This window comes from Perna viridis, chromosome 9 (genome assembly GCF_037379345.1).
Source record: "Perna viridis isolate PV_CMFRI_1.1 ecotype Kerala chromosome 9, ASM3737934v1, whole genome shotgun sequence".
NCBI lineage: Eukaryota > Metazoa > Mollusca > Bivalvia > Mytilida > Mytilidae > Perna > Perna viridis.
In genome coordinates, this window is record NC_142453.1 from 44,309,602 (window position 1) to 44,329,714 (window position 20,113).

At 45.1% G+C, this 20,113-nt stretch overlaps 1 protein-coding gene across 1 annotated transcript; it reads right to left on the minus strand.

The window, feature by feature from the left end:
- Positions 1-567: 567 nt before the first annotated feature.
- LOC148608663 (uncharacterized) lies at positions 568-18,834 on the minus strand. The gene is made up of 5 exons (XM_088543611.1): positions 18,532-18,834; positions 5,176-5,284; positions 2,143-2,742; positions 1,750-1,834; positions 568-1,510 (listed from the first exon to the last, which is right to left on the minus strand). The coding sequence occupies exons 1-5, from the start codon at positions 18,832-18,834 to the stop codon at positions 1,297-1,299; spliced, it is 1,311 nt and encodes a 436-aa protein (XP_088399737.1). The 3' UTR covers positions 568-1,296.
- Positions 18,835-20,113: the final 1,279 nt, after the last annotated feature.

A 20,113-nucleotide genomic window follows, 5' to 3' on the forward strand; every position in this document is an offset into this window, starting at 1 on the left:
TGAGATAAGAAATTCCTCACCTGGGACAGACGCAAACTATGAAAAAATATTACACAATTAAACTCGCCTAAAATCAGATCAAAAAGGTTTGAATTCTTATAAAAACAGAAATAAAGAAACTAATTACACAAATGCATAAAGGACTACTAGCAGTTAACTGATACACAGTATACCAGCTCCACACCGGTTTAAACCTACAAAAAGTTGTGTCACTTTTTTATCACTAAAACGTCAGATTACTGTGGTGTTGGATATTATATCCTTATATAATAGTTTAATTAATTTAAAAACGTATCGAGTCGGGTTTTTGAGGATTTAAGAACCAGGTAAAGGAAATACGCCTTTTTTATGACCATATTGAATTTTCAGTTCTTTTACAAATCAAGTCAAAATCCATTAAATATCGTGCGAACATAAGACAGGATATAAAAATAACGCCTACTACATGTACATGTACCAAATACATTTTCATTCCTAAAGAATTGGATTGATATGTATTCTGTAACCTGTGATCAACCAACGTAAACGTCTTGGAAAAAAGAAAAAAAGCGACACAAAAAATACAAATTAACAGATACATACATGTTTAATTTGAACGTAAGAGACAGGACTAAGAGAAAGACACAATGTAACGAGGTGAAGACTTTAGATATTCATATAAATAGCATGTTTGTGTACACTTGCCAAGTGTCAGCCAACAAAATGTAAAATGCCTTTCCAAAAGGATTAAAAAAAAAGACAAACCATAAACGTAGTACGAACGTGTTTAGAATCGGTAAATATTCCATCATTTTAAATTACATGAAGTTGGTGTTATATTTCTGAGTAGCTCAATATCAATTAGGAATCCAGGATTACATGTAAAATAAGATGAAGACCCCATGCTAAATTTGATGTTTGTAAAACACAATTTGTCAAACAATTTAACCAGACAACCGGATTGTTGATGTTTAATGATTAAAACAGTGTACATTTATGTACTCTGTGTAGCATTCTACGAAAGAGAAGATGCAAGCGGAAATCAAAAGAATATAATCAAGGGCAAAAACCAGACGAGGAAAACAGACACACACAACAAAGAACATAAAATAACCAATATAATACATACAAAGGAACAAAAGTAAATAGGCAAAATGGTTTTATGAAGTTTATAAATTGCCATGAGAAGGTTGTAAATGTATATGAGACGACTCTGGAATCTGTAGATCATACTTTTGAATCCTTAAATAAGTGTGGTAGCTGATTAGAGGCATTGTTTGGGTATCAGCGTTGTGCTTCAATGAATCCACCACTGGGTCAACTAATACTTTGTTTTTGTGTGCTTTGAAGTTCATTCAGTTCTGCACTGAAATCCCAGTTAGTTATAGCACTCCATCTCATATCATTTCGTCGAAACGAAGATGAATTGTAAGCAAGGTTAATCCGACCGAATGGTTCCAATGAATTTGTTTCATCATTAGATTCAGTTTCTTCCTCCAGAGTCCGAAATATTGGCGGTCTTTTTTTCCTCCTGAAAATAGATTTACATTCAATTTTAACTTGTAATCATGATCTAACATCAAGGGAAAAAGAAAAGAGTATCTCCCTATATTTGACGTAGATTCACTACAAAAAAAAACATTAAACACTGACGAGCTGGTTTGAACACTTTTGTATATAATTATAAAAAATAGTTCTTACAATGGACAGAACAAATCGACATGTAGTACCTTTACATGTATCATGTTTGTACGAATAAAAGAGACTCACCTTTCATTAATCATATACTGTATTGTCACAGAAACAGCAAAGACAATTATGACAGCTGGCAGAAAAACAGCCAGAAAAATTGTTTCTAAAAATGCAAAAAAACAGATGAATCTTTGAAGTAACGTTTATCATTTTCTAGTCAAATCAAGTGGTTTTATACCATACATGTAACTGAAAAATAAAGTAATATGCATGCGTTTACATTCTGACTTGTTCGACATTAGAAAGAACAAAACAAGAAAGAAAAGAAAACCTAACCATGTAAACACGATTTGTCAAGAATCTAACTGAAGTAAATGACTACAAAACTGTATATACATTTACAAAGAAGTGAATTTTGTGGTTATATATATAAAACTGCGGCACTGAGCTAGCATTACAATAATTGAGTACCTTTGTTATATGTTTCGTCAGGGATTTCTCCTGATGATGATGTAGTTGTTATTGGAATGACAGGTCCAACTGTAGAACGATCTCTGGTAAACGTGTTTGAATACAACCTTATTACAGTGGTTGATTCCGACATTTCGCCAGAGGTAGATTCTGTAATTACTCCAGTGGTTGATTCCGACATAACGCCAAAGGTAGATTCCGACGTTACTCCAGTGGCTGATTCCGACATAACGCCAGAAGTAGATTTCGACGCTATGCTAGTACTAGGTTCTGACGTCGAATTGGTGGTATTAAGTATTTGATTTGTAGTTGTTTCTGATTCACTAGATAGTCTGATAGTAGTTTCTGTTTGTTCTTGGTGTACTGTAGTTCTGTCTCTTGGTATCAGTTCTGACATAGTTGCTGTTTCTGAAGATTTTAGCGATGACGTTGAAACATCATGTTTTATTGTATTCGCGCTCAGTAAAGTTACCGAACTGACTACCATAGATGTGGATTGAATTGAGAATGAGACTCCTTCATTACATTTATTTTCTGCTTCCACACACTGCCCATTATCACATTGGATCAGCCTTTCTGGACAGGTGGTTTTGTTTGCACCTAATGTACATGTATACAGATATAATTGCATTTCAGATGTACAATGTATGGCATATGTTAAAAAATAAGAAATGCTTAGGGAGCATATGGTTGTATTATCAACTTGGTTCTGTATACTTATGGCTAGAAAAAGCACCAATATCCGGTTTGTACCTGCATTTACAGGAGCTGGAAACAGCAAAATCATCATGGCAGCTTCATTTGCGTATACTTGTATATGTACGATTGAAAGTCAAACACAATTTACTCAGTTAAAATCCCGACTTAAAAACATTATACATCGTTGTTTTTCCAAAAAAGATGGTACACCTAGATACAAATATATAGTTATTGGTAAAGATTCCTCATACTTTGTAAGAAATAATTCCAAATCATCTTCCAAATATACAGAGGAAGATGTTTACAAAATGCTGGAATTTTTAATCGACAACATATTTGTCCAGTGTGGTGGACGTGTTTTCAACAAACGGTCGGCATTCCAATGGGAACAAATTGTGCTCCTTTACTTGCTGACCTATTCCTGTACTCTTATGAGGCTGACTTTATAGCTGATCTGATCAGAAGAAAAGAATATCGTTTGGCTAGATCCTTCAATCTCAGTTTCCGCTATATAGATGACGTATTATCTTTAAACAATCCTAATTTCGGGGATTTGATACATCCCATCTATCCAAAAGAACTTGAGATAAAGGATACTACAGACACTGTGAAGTCAGCCTCATATCTTGACCTACACTTAGAAATCGATGGTAAAGGAAAACTATTGACCAAACTTTACGATAAACGTGATGACTTTTCATTCAGAATTGTCAACTTTCCTTTCATCTGTGGCAACATCCCTTCGGCTCCTGCGTATGGAGTGTTCATATCACAACTCATAAGTAATGCCAGAGTTTGCCGAAACTACGCAGACTTTTTATATCGCGCTAGAACTCTAACAAATAAGCTTCTGGAACAGGGTTATGTTGCTACAAGATTGAAGTCATCACTACAGAAGTTTTATGGTCGTCATCATCAACTCGTGGATCGTTATGGTGTATCCATCAGCACCATGAAAACTGATTTATTCAGCGGGTCATAGTTTTCCTTTCCTCGTTTGTCTACCCCGTACTTGACTTTTTATGAGCAACTCGGCGGGTGTTTCTAGAAAAGCAGAGGACGCTTACCCTACCTGTGCACCTGGTCCATGCTCCCAGTTTTTAGTGGAGTCCGAGTTGCTCATTTACTTTTGTTACTTTGTATGTATGATTTTAGTTACTTAATGCTCTTTGTTGTGTGTGTCTGTTTTCCATGTCTGGTCTTTGTCCCTGGATTACATTCTTTTGATTACCGCTGTAACCTTGGTTCCCTTGATTATTCTTTCAAACCAGTTTCGGAAAGTATTGGCTAGTTTCGATAATTAAATACAAATCGAATCTTGGTTTTCCAAGATAGGGTTGCCCTTAAAGTCTGCAGTATGCCGCCCATGCAGATGTTAACGAAAATTATGTATTATTACCCATAATTCTCGGTTCATAAAAATTGCGAAACGAAAACGAACCACAAAACGAAAATAATCAATAAAAGAAATAATCGAAACGAAACAATTCTATAAAATGAATAAAATCGTTATAAAAACATTATTAAAATATAATAAAATACAAAATGAAACAGAATTAAGCGAAACTAAATACAGTAAAAGATATCTTTAAAGACGTTTCGCAAATTATAAGAAACTTAATGTTAACCACTGCCGGACAATTCGACCCAAAGACATTTCGGCCAATAGACATATCAAACCATGACAATTAGTATTATGCTTTAGGGCAAATATATATCATTACAAAATTTACCAAACATAAGTATAATATATCAAATCAGAGCTGACAAAAAAATTGTTTTTAATTAATGTTTCTTCGGGAGCGTTAAAAGTTTTCACCTTCATCATAATATATGTATGAACAATAGACCCTTTTTGTGGAAAGTTAATGAGCATGCTCAATATACACTTCCGCGAGGTAGGGCTATTGTAGAACAAACTAATTTTCCTCGTGCAAGTGTATATTGACCATGCTCCATGCATGCTGATCAGCTATCTTACATTTGACACACAAGGTTCTATAGTTTCTTTTTAACATGTTTTTTTAGACTATTAATCGCCAAAATATCAGCTAGGTTTGAAGATTAGTTACTAATTTGAATCTGAAAATGACGAACTACTTCATCATTTATCCCTCAAAGCGCTTGTGGGGTTACATATACATTAAAGAGAAATTCGAGAGAGTAAAGTCTCATGAATAATTCGATTATTCGATGTTTTAAGGGGTATAAAGAAATATATCAGTCTACAAATTAAAAAAAATATATTGATTGCAAAATTGAAATGAAATAAGGAAAAAAAAGAAGAAAAAGAAAGAACTGTAACTACCAGAACTTATGAACTGTAAAACATACAATTTTTTTCATCAGAAAGGTCCCCACAGTCATCTCCATTATCACATACAAAGGTTTTATTGATACAGTTTCCGTTATCACATGTAAACGCATCACCAGTACAGGTCCCCTATAACGTTAAAGAAGTAAATATATATTCCACTTGTATAGTATATCAAAAAAGGGTTTAAAATCGAGTGGTCTTTGATGGTACTGTACTGTTTTCAACTTACAACTATAAACATTTATGTACCAGATTCATAAAAGTTTAGACTGGGGGTAACTCATGCATGTGAAACATAATTCACTTTTGTTTTTGTAAATAAGAAATAGTTACAGATCATATATAACCAGTCTTAGTTTGTCACGCACGCCAACTTGTTTTATTCTAAGATAAAAATTACACAGATTTTATGTGAAATTGGCAAGAGTTCTTGATTAAGTGTAACAATGCATGAAAAAAAAAACAGATCTGAATACTGTAAGGATTATAGTTACATGAGAAATATGGCGAATGAACATAGAAAAAGTGTCGTTTGTTAAGTGGGTTTTTCTGCACCGTTAACATAAATATAAAGATCTGATGCTGAAGTTTGGTTATTCTAGTCTTATCTTAATAAAACATGGGATTTTATATCTGTAAAGGTTTTCGTCACCGTATTATTGTTAAATCTTTGAATTACGTTTGTATTGGTTTTAATATTGACTCTCTTAATTTTAAATTATTTTTTTTAATTTACTCTATGCGAAGGTTCATGCACTCTATTCCTAGTATGCCGATAACGTTTAAATTTCTTTCACAAAGTTCAAGATTAACTAATCCCGCATAATTTGAACATCATGACTTTTAACATGTATCTTGGCATTTGCACGAAGACCTTGTTTTATACTTAGACATTTCTTGATATGTTTTCACTTAATCCTATTGGACGTGTTTTATTTATGCTTGAGTGAACTAGTTGTACATGTGCCTATATGCTGTGTGTGGATTTTGAACTACATGTACAGTACTGCAAGTGACAGAAAAAAAAGCTTTCGAGGGTGACACAACCTGTTGACTTTTGTCCTCTTGATTAAGATGTTTGTATTCTGTATCTATCTCAAGATTTAATGTAATTTCAGATTTTAATAGTTTGTTTTAAAGTTGCATTTTTCCGTCATTGTCCCAGGTTGGGGGGGGGGGGGACCCCTAACAAATATATTCAATTCGGCCATTTACTTTACATACATGTATATGTGCTTATCCCAAACCAGGAACCTGTAATCCAGTGGTTGTTGTAGTAGTTTCAAAAGGCCGATTCTGCCGCACTTGCCATTTTCAAGGGGAAATCCTGCATAGGACCCCCGACCCCGACGGCCAAATGCAAACGGACGGCATTCCTATTGAGCATAGGGTAAATACAAGAATTATGTCTTTCGTAGAGAGCATAAGTCAGATCGCCCCAGAGGATATTGGGGATGTGGATAAGGACACCTTAAAGGGAAGAATGTCACAGATTGATACTAATAAAGATATGACATCCGAAAGAAATATGATGGATTTCTTTCTGGAGAATGAAAAAAGATTTGGAGGATAGCACCCCAACTCCGCAAAGGGAGCAACAGTGCTGCAATGTCCCCAACCTGACGCAGATCGATGAACACACCACGCAGTATCAAAATTGTGGTGCAGAGGTAATGAAGCTGCGATTTGAGCATCAACCAGGGGAGCAGAAGACCACATGCGGCGTCGAACTCAAGAGGAAGAAGGGACAGTTCTGCAAGAGCAAGCCCGGGAAGGATGGTCTCTGCTGGAGACATAGCAGGCAACCACGTCAGCAGGAGGAGGAGGAGGTTATCCCAATCGAGGGTAAGATGGTGGTGAAAGAGACCATGAAGACCCCCCGTCAAATAGCTAAGGACGAGGGTCTCAGGGGGGTCAGTAGGAGAAAACTACCCGTAGATTTGCCCGCCAGGAAGTCTTCAGCAAGAAGCAGCTCAAAGCACTGGCAAAGAATCGTGGCCTCACCAAGTACTCCCAGATCAAGAGAGAGGATCTGCTCCAGCTGGTGGAAGAGGACATCAAAAGCACCCCAGTTGAGGATGAGATCAAGGTCACCGATAGGCGTCAAGCACTGAATGGCATATTTGGCACGGTCGTCATAGAACCCGCGAAGCCGCACGACGTGAGCACTTTTCTGAAGGTAAGTCGGAGCACCATCACCACCACCATCTCCGATGCGCTTGCCCAAAAGAAGGGATTGAAGGTGAACTTAGTACTTCTAGTAGAGCTGGTGAGGACCAATCCCGCGACTGGAAAAAATACGTACGTCATCCCTACTTTCGATCATCTCTTGCTACCCTCACCCAGTCATCTGACCTCGAATTTGAAATCGCTTTTATGATCGCGAAGGTCAAGGAAAGTATGGCAAGATACATGCGGGAAGGGAGTGGGTGGACTTTCAGCCGCGTCGAGAAGCTAGAAATCCACCTCAACCAATTCAAGCCGCTCAAGGGGGGTTCCTTCATTCCGACTCCATCAGCACTCGCGTAAAAGAAGGCGATCGTCAACGTGAAAAATGAGGATGATCGCTGCTTCCAGTGGGCGGTGCTTGCAGCCCTACATCATGAAGAAGTCGATCAGAAATCAGTCAACCGCGTATCTCAGTACAAGAAATGGGAGGATGAGCTGAATTTCAAAGGCATCAACTTCTTGGTCTCGCTCAAGGCGATTGATAAATTCGAGAGGCAGAATCCCACCATCAACGTCAACGTCTATGGGTTTAATGGGGTGAAGAAGGGTGAGGATGGTGAAGAGGATCTCCAGGTTTACCCACTCAAGATATCCAAAAATACGGGTTCCACCCACGTAGATCTTCTCTTCCTGACTAGCGAAGATAAGCAGCATTACTGCTGGACCAAGAGCCTCTCACGACTCTTGAGCTCCCAAATCTCAAAGCATGGTCACGAGCTCTTCTGCCGCAGATGCCTCTCCCACTTTTCTAGGCAGGATATCTTGGACGAGCACATGGAGTATTGCACCCAGAAAGAGGCGGTCAGGATCGAGATGCCGGAAGAAGGAGCCACCATAACCTTCCATAATCTCAAGAAGATGATGAGAGTCCCCTTTGCGATATACGCAGATTTCGAGTGCTTCACGGAGAAGCTCAACACCTGTCAGCCGGATCCATCACACTCCTACACGAAGGCCTATCAACTGCAGCGACCCTCGGGTTTCTGCTATTACGTGAAATACGCTCACGGCGACTACAAAGATCCAGTCGTCTACTGCGGGGAGGATGCGGCCAAGAAATGTGTGCAATGCGTAGAGGAAGAAATGTGTGCCATCTCCAAACTATACAAGGTGAATAAGCCCATGAAGATGACTGACGACGATAAGGCGCGCTTCGAAGCAAGCACGCGCTGCCACATCTGTGGCGATGCATTGAGAGGGGATAAGGTCCGGGATCATGACCATCTCACCGGGAAATATCGCGGCGCAGCGCAAAACCAGTGCAATCTGGATGTCCAGCTTCCGAAGCACGTCCCCATCTTCTTTCACAATTTGAGCGGATACGACGCTCATATCTTCGTCAAGGAGCTTGGCCACACCGAGGGTAAGTTCAACTGCATCCCTAATACCGATGAGAAGTATATCAGCTTCTCCAAGCAGGTGGACGATCTGGAGATGAGATTTGTCGATTCGTACAGGTTTATGCTCAACAGCCTGGATACTCTAGCTAAGAATCTCACCCCCGACCAATTCGCGACCGTGAAGGCGAGATTCGGCGATCGCCACGAGCTAATGATTCGGAAGGGGGTATTTTCCTACGATTATATGGATGGGCCGGCCAAGCTGGAAGAGACTCAGCTCCCAACCAAAAAGGCCTTCTTCAGCACGCTCTCCTGAGAGCATATCAGTGATGAGGATTACGCACACGCTCAGAGGGTCAGGGAGACCTTCGGGTGCAAAAACACACGCGATTATCACGACCTCTATCTCGAGACTGACGTGCTGCTGCTGACCGACATCTTTGAGGATTTCAGGGATATCTGCTTGACCCACTACGGACTCGATCCCGCCCACTACTTCACATCCCCCGGGCTATCCTACGACGCCGCCCTCAAAACCACGAAGGTGAGATTGGAGCTGCTCTCCGATCCGGACATGTTGATGATGTTCGAGAGGGCAACCAGAGGGGGTGTCGCCATGATCACCCACCGCTACGGCAAGGCCAACAACCCCTACATGACCACGTACGACGCCTCCCAGCCCACCAAGTATCTGACCTACCTCGACGCCAACAATCTCTACGGGTGGGGATGGTGCAGTCCCTTCCCACGGGAGACTTCGAGTGGATGGAGCCGGAGGAGATCGAGAAGATCCTGGAATATCCCGACGACCACGAGTACGGCGCCATGGTGGAATGCGATCTGGAATATTCTCAAGATCTTCACGACGCCCACAAAGACTACCCTCTCGCGCCCGAGAACGTGGAGATTGGCAAAGTACACAAGCTCGTGCCTCACCTGGGCAAACGTGAGAAATAAACCCTTTACTATCGAAATCTCAAGATGTATCTGAAGAAGGGGATTCAGCTTACCAAAGTCCATCGCATCATCGGATTCAGCCAATCTCCATGGCTAAGGAAATACATCGATCTGGATACCACTCTTCGCGCCCGGGTCAAGACCGACTCCGAGAAGGACTTCTGCAAGCTCATGAATAATTCGGTGTTTGGCAAGACCATGGAGAATATCCGGAAGCGCGTCGACGTCAGGCTGGTGACCACCGAGAAGCAGGCCCTGAAGCTAGTGGCCAAGCCCAACTTCGATCGTCGCGTCGTCTTCACCGAGAATCTAGCAGCCGTTCATATGAAGAAGACCAAGCTGAAGTTCGATAAGCCCGTCTACCTGGGAGCGTGCATATTGGACATCTCGAAGCTCCTTATATACGACTTCCACTACGGATTCGTGAAGGAGATATACGGTGATCGTGCCCGACTACTTTTCACCGACACCGATAGCTTGGCTTACGAGATCCAGACCGCCGACTTCTACAAGGATATTACACCGCACGTGCAGGAAAAAATTGATACGTCCAACTACCCGGCCGAGCATCCCTCCGACATCCCCACCGGCGTGAATAAGAAGGTCATCGGGATGTTCAAGGACGAATGCGACGGTAAGATCATGGCCGAATTCGTGGGGCTCCGGGCGAAGCTATACGCCTTCAAGATGGATGACGGTCAGATCACCAGGAAGGCGAAGGGAGTCACCAAGAGCGTCATCAAGCGTAGCATCGCCTTCGAGGATTACAAGCGATACCTTTAGACTCAACAGGAGATCCACCGACCGATGAGCATCCTTCGCAGCCATCTCCATCAGATCTACGACGAGGAGATCAACAAGATCGCTCTCTCAGCCAAGGACGATAAGCGCCATATCAGCATCCTCGCGCATGGTCACTACCGAATCTCCCTTACGGCCTGCCTCCACCCGACGAGATGGTCGACTATCTGCAGCTGGAAATTCGATATAATACTGATGAGCTCCAGCGGCGTGGTCTGCAGGCACTTTTGCCTGCACTTACTGAAGCTCTTATCGGAAGGTCGGACGCTCGAGGAGGTGATCTTCGGACTATAGGTAAATGAATAAGTTTGGATCTCACTCAAGAAAGCGCATGCCCGTCTGGCGGATGCTTCAGGATCTCGATATGAAAGATCATCGGATCACCAGCTTCGGTTTGCCCCGAGACATCTCGGACGCCGTGACGAAGCGATGGGTCAGCCAACAGTTGAAAGACAGCATGAAAGACATCGATGAGCTGGATTCGGAGATTAAGCAGATGCAAAAGGAGCATGACGCATCGATCAAAGACCTGACCAAAAAGCTGATGGCCGTAAAAGATGGCAAAGTCGATAAGTCAGACAGCGGCAAGGTGAATTCGGATCTAGACATGCGAAAGTATCACCTGCTAAATCTCCCACTCCCCCGGACTGATAACGAAACAAAAAAGCACAAAAGCACTTTACGACCGCTTGAAAGAGGATCTAGACGCATTAAGGCTCTTCGTCGAACTGAATCAAGACTTTCTGGTCTCCTTTGATCGAGACCGGAAAGCCTGCTGGGGATCATTGCAAGTCGGACTCCTTGATACAGGAATTGAATTCTTTGGGGTAGCCTCTCCACTTGACGTAGATTTCCTCGGGTCCGCCGGCGCAAGACTTTCTCGATGCGATAAATATCCTGGTCGGTGTGCTGGAGCTCGGGCTCATAAAAGGATCTCTTGATTTTCTCACCCTCATAGTCTTTGAGACGATAGGTGGGCGGCTGTGTCTCTAGGGTCTGGGCGATGGTGAAGACTTCCTCCGTCCAGCGCGGAGTATATCCCTTCTCGAAGATGCCCTTCTTCCTGGTGATCCGGACCTTATCGCCGATGTTGAATCGCTGAGGCTGCATGGATGGGAGGTCTCCGTAGAGATTCCAGAAGACCTTGGACTCGTTCTCTTTCTGGCTGGCGGCGGTAGGGGTCATCTTGATGGATCAATGCTTGGTGGTATTACACTGGCGGACGAGATCGTCCAGGACGGGAAGGTAGGTCCGCGTGGAATTGGCCGAAAAGTATTTGAACATCTGTTCCTTCATGGTACGATTCCAGCGCTCCACCACGCTCGATTTTTCCTCGTTCTCGGTGGAGTAGAGATCGACGTCGTGCTTCCGGAGCAGATCCTTCACCTCACGATTGTAAAATTCCATAGCTTCTCGGGCGTGCGATCCTTGAAGACGGTCCGGAAGGCATCTCGTATCGTAGCGCCTTTCTTATCCTTGAGCGGTACCAACCAACCGTACTTGGAAAAGACGTCGATGATGCTCAGGAGATACTTGAAGCCTCGGTTATCGCGGGAGAAGGCGCTCATATCCACGAGATCGGCAGCCCAGGTCTCATCCACCCCACCTACCACCACGCGACGCTTCTGAAATTTGCGTCGGACTGGCTTATGCAGCTCTTCGGCTAGCTCGTCCAACCATTGTACTTTTTTTTTCACGCCCAGTCCAAATCGTGCTTTGGTGCCGATGATGGGTCTTACGATGCCACGCTCGAGACGCTCGCGTGCGGTGGGATTGGGGATCGCATCAAGGGAGGCTAGCATCGTCTTATCGCAGATCGAATTGCGTGCGGTCGTATTCTTATGCTTGACATAGCATAGATCGTGATGATAGGCAGCCTGATCCATTCGATTGATGGGCATTAACCAAGGTTTGGGAGTACCATCTGCATTCAAGCGCCTTTTGAGGTTGGTCCCGGGGCCGGTGAAATTATGCCCAGGAAGATGCATCTCGACGGGCATCCGATTGATCATCTTATTCATGAGTCCAGTGCCGGAAGCAGCCACGAACTGAGACTTCCTAGCCCCGCATACGGCGCATAGCCCACCCCTTCGCCGCCTCCCATTGCTGGTGGTGGTCTCATAGCGACTTTCTGTCTCGTTCGGCCGCTTGCACTTCAAGCAATACATTCCCATTTTATATAGTTAAATGGACATTAAAAACCTTACCTACGATGAGCCCACCGCGAGTCGTCGGCATAACCACTTTCTCCTCCCGCAGCGATCCATCCGAGGTCTGATCATCGGAAAGTCGGACTGCGGCAAGACGACGCTGCTGAATAACCTCCTCCTGCGCATTGGATGGCTCGACTACGATCGTCTCTACGTCTTCGGAAAATCGCTCCACCAGCCCATTTACCAGCTACTGCGGCAGGCGCTGGGAAAGGGGTTTTCGAAAGACGATATCCGCGACCTTCTCTCCATCAAGGATCGCTGCCCCCACTCTTTGGTCGACGTGGTACAGATGATGAAGCCGCCGACCAAGCCTAGCGGTATCGAACCTTTCTTCTTTGAGCGGGCGAGCGATGTGCCAGATCCTCGAGAGCTCGATCCCACCCACAAGAACCTCATGGTCTTCGACGACTTGATGCTGAGCAAGCAGAGCAAGTGCGAAGACTACTACGTGCGCGGTCGCCATAATAACGTGGACTGCTTCTACCTCTGCCAAAATTACTTCAAGCTCCCGCGGCAATCGATCCGGGAGAATGCCAACGTCATCTGCCTTTTTGAGCAGGATGCTAAAACTCGCGATCATATCCGCCGGGACCGTTGCGGCGATCCCACCCCGGCTCAATTCGATGCCTTATGCAATCACTGCTGGACCAAGCCTCACGGATTTATGACCATCGATCTCACAAGCCCCAAGACGGCTGGGAAATATCGACGCAATCTAGACGATTTCTATCGAGTCTAAGATAAAGAATGGATCACTTGCAGGAATTTTTCCTGGAGAATAAACGGGACTTGGATCGGGAGAATGCCCCCAAGCCCCACGACCACCCCCTGAATGCAAGACCGTGGGAGCGCGTGCTTATTAATGGCGATATCCCGGGGTATTGCTGCAGTAGATGTGGAGCTGAAAGGTACGCTCGCCGCATCGATGATCAGGATTTTGAAGGAAGGACCTATAATTTCCAGCCCTCCCGCAAACCTAAGCAGCCGCCTGGACCCCCATGCAGCATCAAGACCGTCCGCGGCCATCAGTGCACATATCCCTCCATATCGAGCAGTGATAAGTGCAAGAGGCATTTGAAGCTTTTCGCCGAGGTATGCTATCGGTGCGGCGCTAAGATTGTCCGCGGTAAGTTCTTGCACCGTATCCACGAGGGGACTATATACGTACCCAAATTTACCATCCTCTGGTCGGGCGTAAAAGTGAGGATTGTGGGAGAGTACGATCTCCACAAAGCCTTTCTGCTCCTCCAAATGCATGGAAAGTGCGTAGGATCCGCCATCACTTCGGGAATCCACGGTTTTTGCATTCCGCTGAGGCAGGAGGCAAAAAGCATGGGAGAATGATTGATCCAACGCTATGGGGCGTTCGGCTGAACGCTATGGGGTGATGGGAGGCGATAGGCCGAACGCTATGGGGCGATGGGACGATGGTGAAACTATAAATAAATGACGTTTATCAAGATCACCGATCCCAAGCAGCATGAGGCGCTTGCTAGGGACATGCAGAAGACCAAGCGTAGCATCCAGGCTAACGAAATGCAGCGTCGCCTAGATAAGATCGGACTCAGCCGCGACCTCTCAAAGATATTCAAGCCCGTGGTCGAGACGCAAAAGGAGACTGCCTCCCAGATCACCAAAACGATCGAAGATATCCTACTTGCTCTGCCCGCCCCGATGCCTGCCCTTCCCCCTCCTACCTCTAACGCTGAGGACGATGACGACCCACTGCCCATTGAGCAAGCATTGAGTACCAGCCTCAGTCCGCGAGCGACGCACTATCTTCAGCTCAGTATGACTCCACAGGCCGACCATACCTTTGGATGGCGAGTGGAAGACGGCTCCATCATGATCGCAAGTCTGCCCGTCACCTTCGACGATGACGATATCTTCGTCAATGGCGAGCGCTATAAGGGTACCCCCGGCCTGTGGGAGCTTATGGTCCTGAAGCATCCCGAAGATTTCGACGTGGAGGACTTGCATACCTATGGCGATATCCTTCGAGCGTCGGGTGCCATATATCAAGGAAACTCCGCCCAAAAGGCCAACAGAAGCCGCAAATGGAAGAAGATCGTATCCTACCTTTATAAACAAGATAAGTATGGCAGCGGGATGCCGACCGTCTTCCTATCCACATGCTTCGACCAGCTGCTGTATCGTCTCGATCTTTGCGCCGCCGCCTACCAGGCTGGAAATAATGGGGTGCGCAACGAAATCGTGGCCATCCTCGACGCCATGAGGAAGTCCGGTCAAATCAGCAGGGAGGAGTACGAGAAGCTGCATCGGGGGCTCCTCTAGATAAATTTACGATGCCTGTAGTAGTGAATCACGGTTATCGTCGGAAGTATGCAGTCGGCGGACGAGGACCTTACAGCAGCAGGTCCGTCTCAATAATCTCCTCGGGGGAGGGGGGTATCGCCACCATCCATGACTTCGTCCAGTGCTATAGATAAATATATGATGGCCGATATGCTCACTATCACCGAAGGACTGACTTTCGATAAAAGTCTGCAGGAGTATCAGGTTCACGAATACGAACCTCAAGCCGGGGCGCAGCTGAATAATGCCGGTGCAGAGATACGCATCAATATCGAGACTCAAGATCTCTTCCTCCACCCCGCCGAAAGCTATCTCTTGATCGAAGGCCGAATTCAGAAGAACGATGGCACCGCGTATGCTGACGGTGATCTGGTATCGCTCGTCCATAACGGCGCCATGTATCTATTTCGTAGCATCAGCTAGCAGCAGATCGAGCACCCCAACGATCCCGGCGTTGCCACCACCATGCTGGGTATGCTGAAGTACCCCGACGACTTCTCCAAATCCCAAGGCCTCAACCAGCTATGGTTCAAAGATTCAACTACCAATGCCGAGGCAGAAAACGTGGGATTCGCAGCACACCACGGATATATCATCACCAAGCCAGCCAATAAGGGATCTTTCTCCTTCTCCATCCCGCTCAAGCACGTCTTTGGCTTTACCGAGGACTACGATAAGATCGTCTATGGATTCAAGCACGAACTCTCCCTGGTGCGCGATTCGGATGCAAATGCCATCCTCCGAGCTGCCGCCGTCAACGACGTGGCCAAGGTAATCCTGAGCAAGGTCTCCTGGTTCGTCCCCCACGTCATCCCTTCCGACGAAAATAAGCTGCGGCTCTATAAGACCACCCAAAGCAAGACCAAGATCGATTACGGATTCCGCATGAGGCAGTGCGACTCCATCGCCGTGCCCCAAACCTCGCAATTCCACTGGCGTCTGGCCGCTAAAAGCGGACGTGAGAAACCGCGATGGATCATCGTCGCCTTCCAGACCGATAGGAGTAATAACCAGCTGAATAATGCCGCCGTCTTCGACCACTGTCGATTGCGAAATATCCACGCGACCCTCAATGCGGAGCGATATCCCGCCGTGGATTTCAATGCCGGCTTCACCTAGTGCAGGGTCTATAGGGAGGCCGCCGAATTCCGCAAGAAGTTCTACAGCATGGAAAGTCTGCTGAGCAATGGTGGTATCAATCCCTCCGACTTCATCGATCTCTATCCCCTATTCGTCATCGACGTCAGCCATCAGTCCGAGCGGTTGAAAGAGTCGACGGTGGATATCCAGATCCGAGCCGATTTCGGGCGCAACGTCCCTGCGAATACACAAGCCTTCGCCCTGGTCATCTCCGATCGAATCCTCCAATTCGAATCCGACGGTCAGAAGATGAGTGTCGTCTTCTGAGGAGGGATAGATAAATGGACGCTTCACTTTTGCGGAAAACGCCACCAATACCGAACCCAAGCATGGGTTCTCCTTCATCGTCTCTGGGAACGATAGCCAGATCTTCACCCGCTTCAATCCACTCCTCCAATTGCGCGAGGAGAAATTTTACGAGATGGCCCTAGTGAATCTGGAGACCTACTACTCCATCCCCAATATTTATGCAAGTAATAATTCCTTCCGCTACTCTCCCGATGACGGGGTTAACTGGTTTTCCGTCGAGCTGAGCACCGGCTCTTACGGCATCGACGATATCAACGATGAGATCCAGCGGCAACTGCGGCTGCATAGGCACAAGGCTAAAGTCTTTCTCGATGCCAATCGTGCGACGCTGAGAACAACCCTCACCCTCGCCAGAAACTATCGAGTGGATTTCGACGTGCTCAATAGCATCAGTACGGTGCTTGGATTCGAGCGCCGGACGTATACCTACGACCGAAGCACCAACGGTTACGCGGAGGGTGAGAATATCGTCAATATCATCAGCATCAATAGCATCCTGGTGAATAGCGATATCATCCACGGAAGCTACGTCACGCCACGCAACAGTCCACCATCTATAGCTTCTATCCCGCTGTCGATCCGGGTATGAAGATCATCCAGACCCCCAAGAATCTCGTCTACTTACCCGTGACCCTGAGGACCATCGACCGCATGCAGACGTATCTGACCGATCATGACGGCCGCCCCATCGATCTGCGAGGAGAGAATCTCACCATCCGCTTCCATCTGCGCGAGGTATAAATAAATGGATTATCAAGAGTACGGTCTCAACTTGACGAAAGGTCAAGACGGAGAAGATCCAGCGTGCGGCAAAGAAGGGTTGCCCCGTGAGCGTCCGATTGCTGCATACAAACCTATCCGGTGAGCTTAAGATGCTCCTCACTCACCGCCAGATCCAGCGCATCACCAAGCTCTTGCCGAGTGGGAAGGGTGGTATGGTCTTGGAGATGAGTTCGAAGCAGGTGAGGCATAATATGTAGAAAGAAGGTGGATTCCTCCCCATGCTAGCAGGTCTTGCCTCTGCTGCGCTACCCATGCTGGCCAAAACCGTGCTACCTGCTTTGGGCGTGGGTGCATTGGGCGGTTTGGGTAGTGCAGCCATCCAGAAGGCTGTGGGATCCAGATTATATCTCAAGAAGGGTGGGAAAGTATGCTGCGTGAAACCTCGTGGTCGTGGTCTGTATTTGAATCCAGGCACTTTGCCTAATACATACGGTGATTGGCTATACTTGAAGAGCGGACGTCAGATCTACGATGGAAGTGGACTGATCCTTGGTCCCAATAGCCCCTTCAAAAGCATCCCCGTCTTGGGCATGCTCTCTAGATATAGATAAATGGACGACGTAGACTTGGGGAAGGAATCCAACGGAGAAACTAGAATCGAGTCGATCGAGAAAGAGCTTGAATCCGAAAAGCATAAGTATGCTCGACTGTCGAGGAACTATAAACGAGTGGAAAAAGCGGTGTCTTTTGCTCTGGGTACCTGTGCAGTACTCAACGTAGTTTGCACCACTGGCACACTCAGCACCGCCGCAACGGGAATAGGCGCCGTGGCATGCATTCCGTTGAGCTGACTAGCCGTCGTGAATTCCATCACGATGGCGGGGTTGGCGGTGCTAGCCAAGCGCATCTGCCAAAAGCGTAAAAAGCATGACGATACCGTGCGCATCGTCAGATCCTACCAATCCAAGATCGAAGATGCAGTGAGCAAAGGCCTGGAGGATGATGATATCGATAAATCTTAATTGGCAGGGGTTGTGAAATGTCTTAGCTTCTACTACGACGAAAAGCAGCAGCTGCGAAAACCTTCCACGGCTACCACTTTTAGTGAAGACCTTACTGCGCATGCACCATAGGGAGGATTCTTCCAACGCGCGCCTCGCTCCCCACGCTTATTCCAGAATCCCCCAGATCAAAGTTCCAAGTGACCAAAAAAAAAAAAAAAATTCCCAATCCAGTAATTTGGATTGAGAAATTTCGAACCCCTTACCCATAGCCCTCGATTATTTTTTTATTACTTCCTCACCAGATCATAGGAGAGGTACTGCTGCTGAGATTTCTTGCTCACCTTAAATCCAGTGCTCCGAACGAAAGCTCCTTGCAAAGGACCCTTCTCTTTGTTGATCGAGGGGCAGGCCCATATCCTGGTGGTCTCTCCGTCTCGATGCTTCAGGGTGTTGATTCCACTTTTGCCGAATTTTCCATCCACTTCTACCACCTCCAAGATCTTATAGATCACACCGGTGGGTAAGTCCTTCCATTTGAGTGCTTCCTGATTCTGATCCTGCAGCTTCTCCTGGAAGGCGTCTTCGTTGATGAAGTCATCCCCACCTGTGGGAATGTCAACGAATCCATTGTGTACGAAAGTCATAATTCTCGTATTTACCCTATGCTCAATAGGAATGCCGCCCCTTTGCATTTGGCCGTCGGGGTTGGGGTCCTATGCAGGATTTCCCCTTGAAAATGGTAAGTGCGGCAGAATCGGCCTTTTGAAACTACTTGTTGTTTTTTCTTTTTTTTTTTGTTCTCTCTTATTTATTTTAATTGCATTTTTACATTATTGTTTAGGTCGATTTTTTCAGCTTGCTTTTTGGTATAGGTTTCGCTAATCATCGAAGATTGTAAGGAGACTAGTAGAGGATTTATTGTGTGTTGCTTGGTTTTTATTAGATGACTATATCATTGGCAATCATGCCACACCTCCACATGTTTATATCCCTAATGTACATGTACCATAAGCAGTGTATGTCTGAATTTTATGCCATAACCATGAAAATTTATTGCACTTAAAACAATTAAAATAGGTTCTTTAATCATCTTACAAAGTATGACTCAAACAAATGTGTACATAATCTAATACACCCAAAACCGATTTCATTATGATAAATTAAACACAGAAATACAAATAACAAAAAACGTTGAAATTCAATTAAACTCACATTACAGAAATGGACGATGGATGACAACAATAGCAAAATGAACGCTTTCTTCAACATTATCTTGTAACACATCAAATCATTTTGGTTCATGATGTTACTCACTATCGTATATTGTCATTTCATTCTACAAAAAAATAAATAAATTATTCAGAATTATTCTGATGTCAATAAAATGACCTTCCAACATACATTTGTATGCAGTACCAGCGTCATCTCTTGTGTCACGAACAGTGCTTGACAGTATATGACCATATAGGCACTGTAAATACATATATACATTAGGGTTTGAAAACCTCCAAACAATGTCAGAACTGTCAAATTTGCAAAGCAAATTTTTGGTGTTTCCCTCCGCGGGTCACGAACTCGTACCGCTGTGACATTTGTGGTAATATCGGCAGCACAAAGTCCAGCGCCCTAGACCACTCGGCCAACTAGGCTACACGGAATATAGCTTTCGCTGGCCGGGTCATTCCTCCTCGTTGGATTAATCTAGGCTGTAACTTAGTACACAATGTATGGTAGTACCTGACAGTTCATTTAGGTGTAATTATGTATGATAGAGGATAAAATTAATACAGAAGCGTATTAGGGCCATTTTATTTCAAATAGTCAACTTTAATCAAGAAATAATCAACTTTTTTTAGAATTTCAAACTTTACTCTTGGAATTATCAACAATAAACTTAGAAATTCCAACTTTATATCTTGGACT

Excerpts from the sequence above, each read along its gene's own strand:
- LOC148608663 (XM_088543611.1), bottom strand. The coding sequence starts at position 18,834 with ATGACTTTCGTACACAATGGATTCGTTGACATTCCCACAGGTGGGGAT. Across the intron at positions 5,285-18,531 it reads TTCGGAGCACTGGATTTAAG|GGGACCTGTACTGGTGATGC; the intron begins GTGAGCAAGAAA and ends TTAACGTTATAG. Across the intron at positions 1,511-1,749 it reads CAGTATATGATTAATGAAAG|GAGGAAAAAAAGACCGCCAA; the intron begins GTGAGTCTCTTT and ends ATCTATTTTCAG.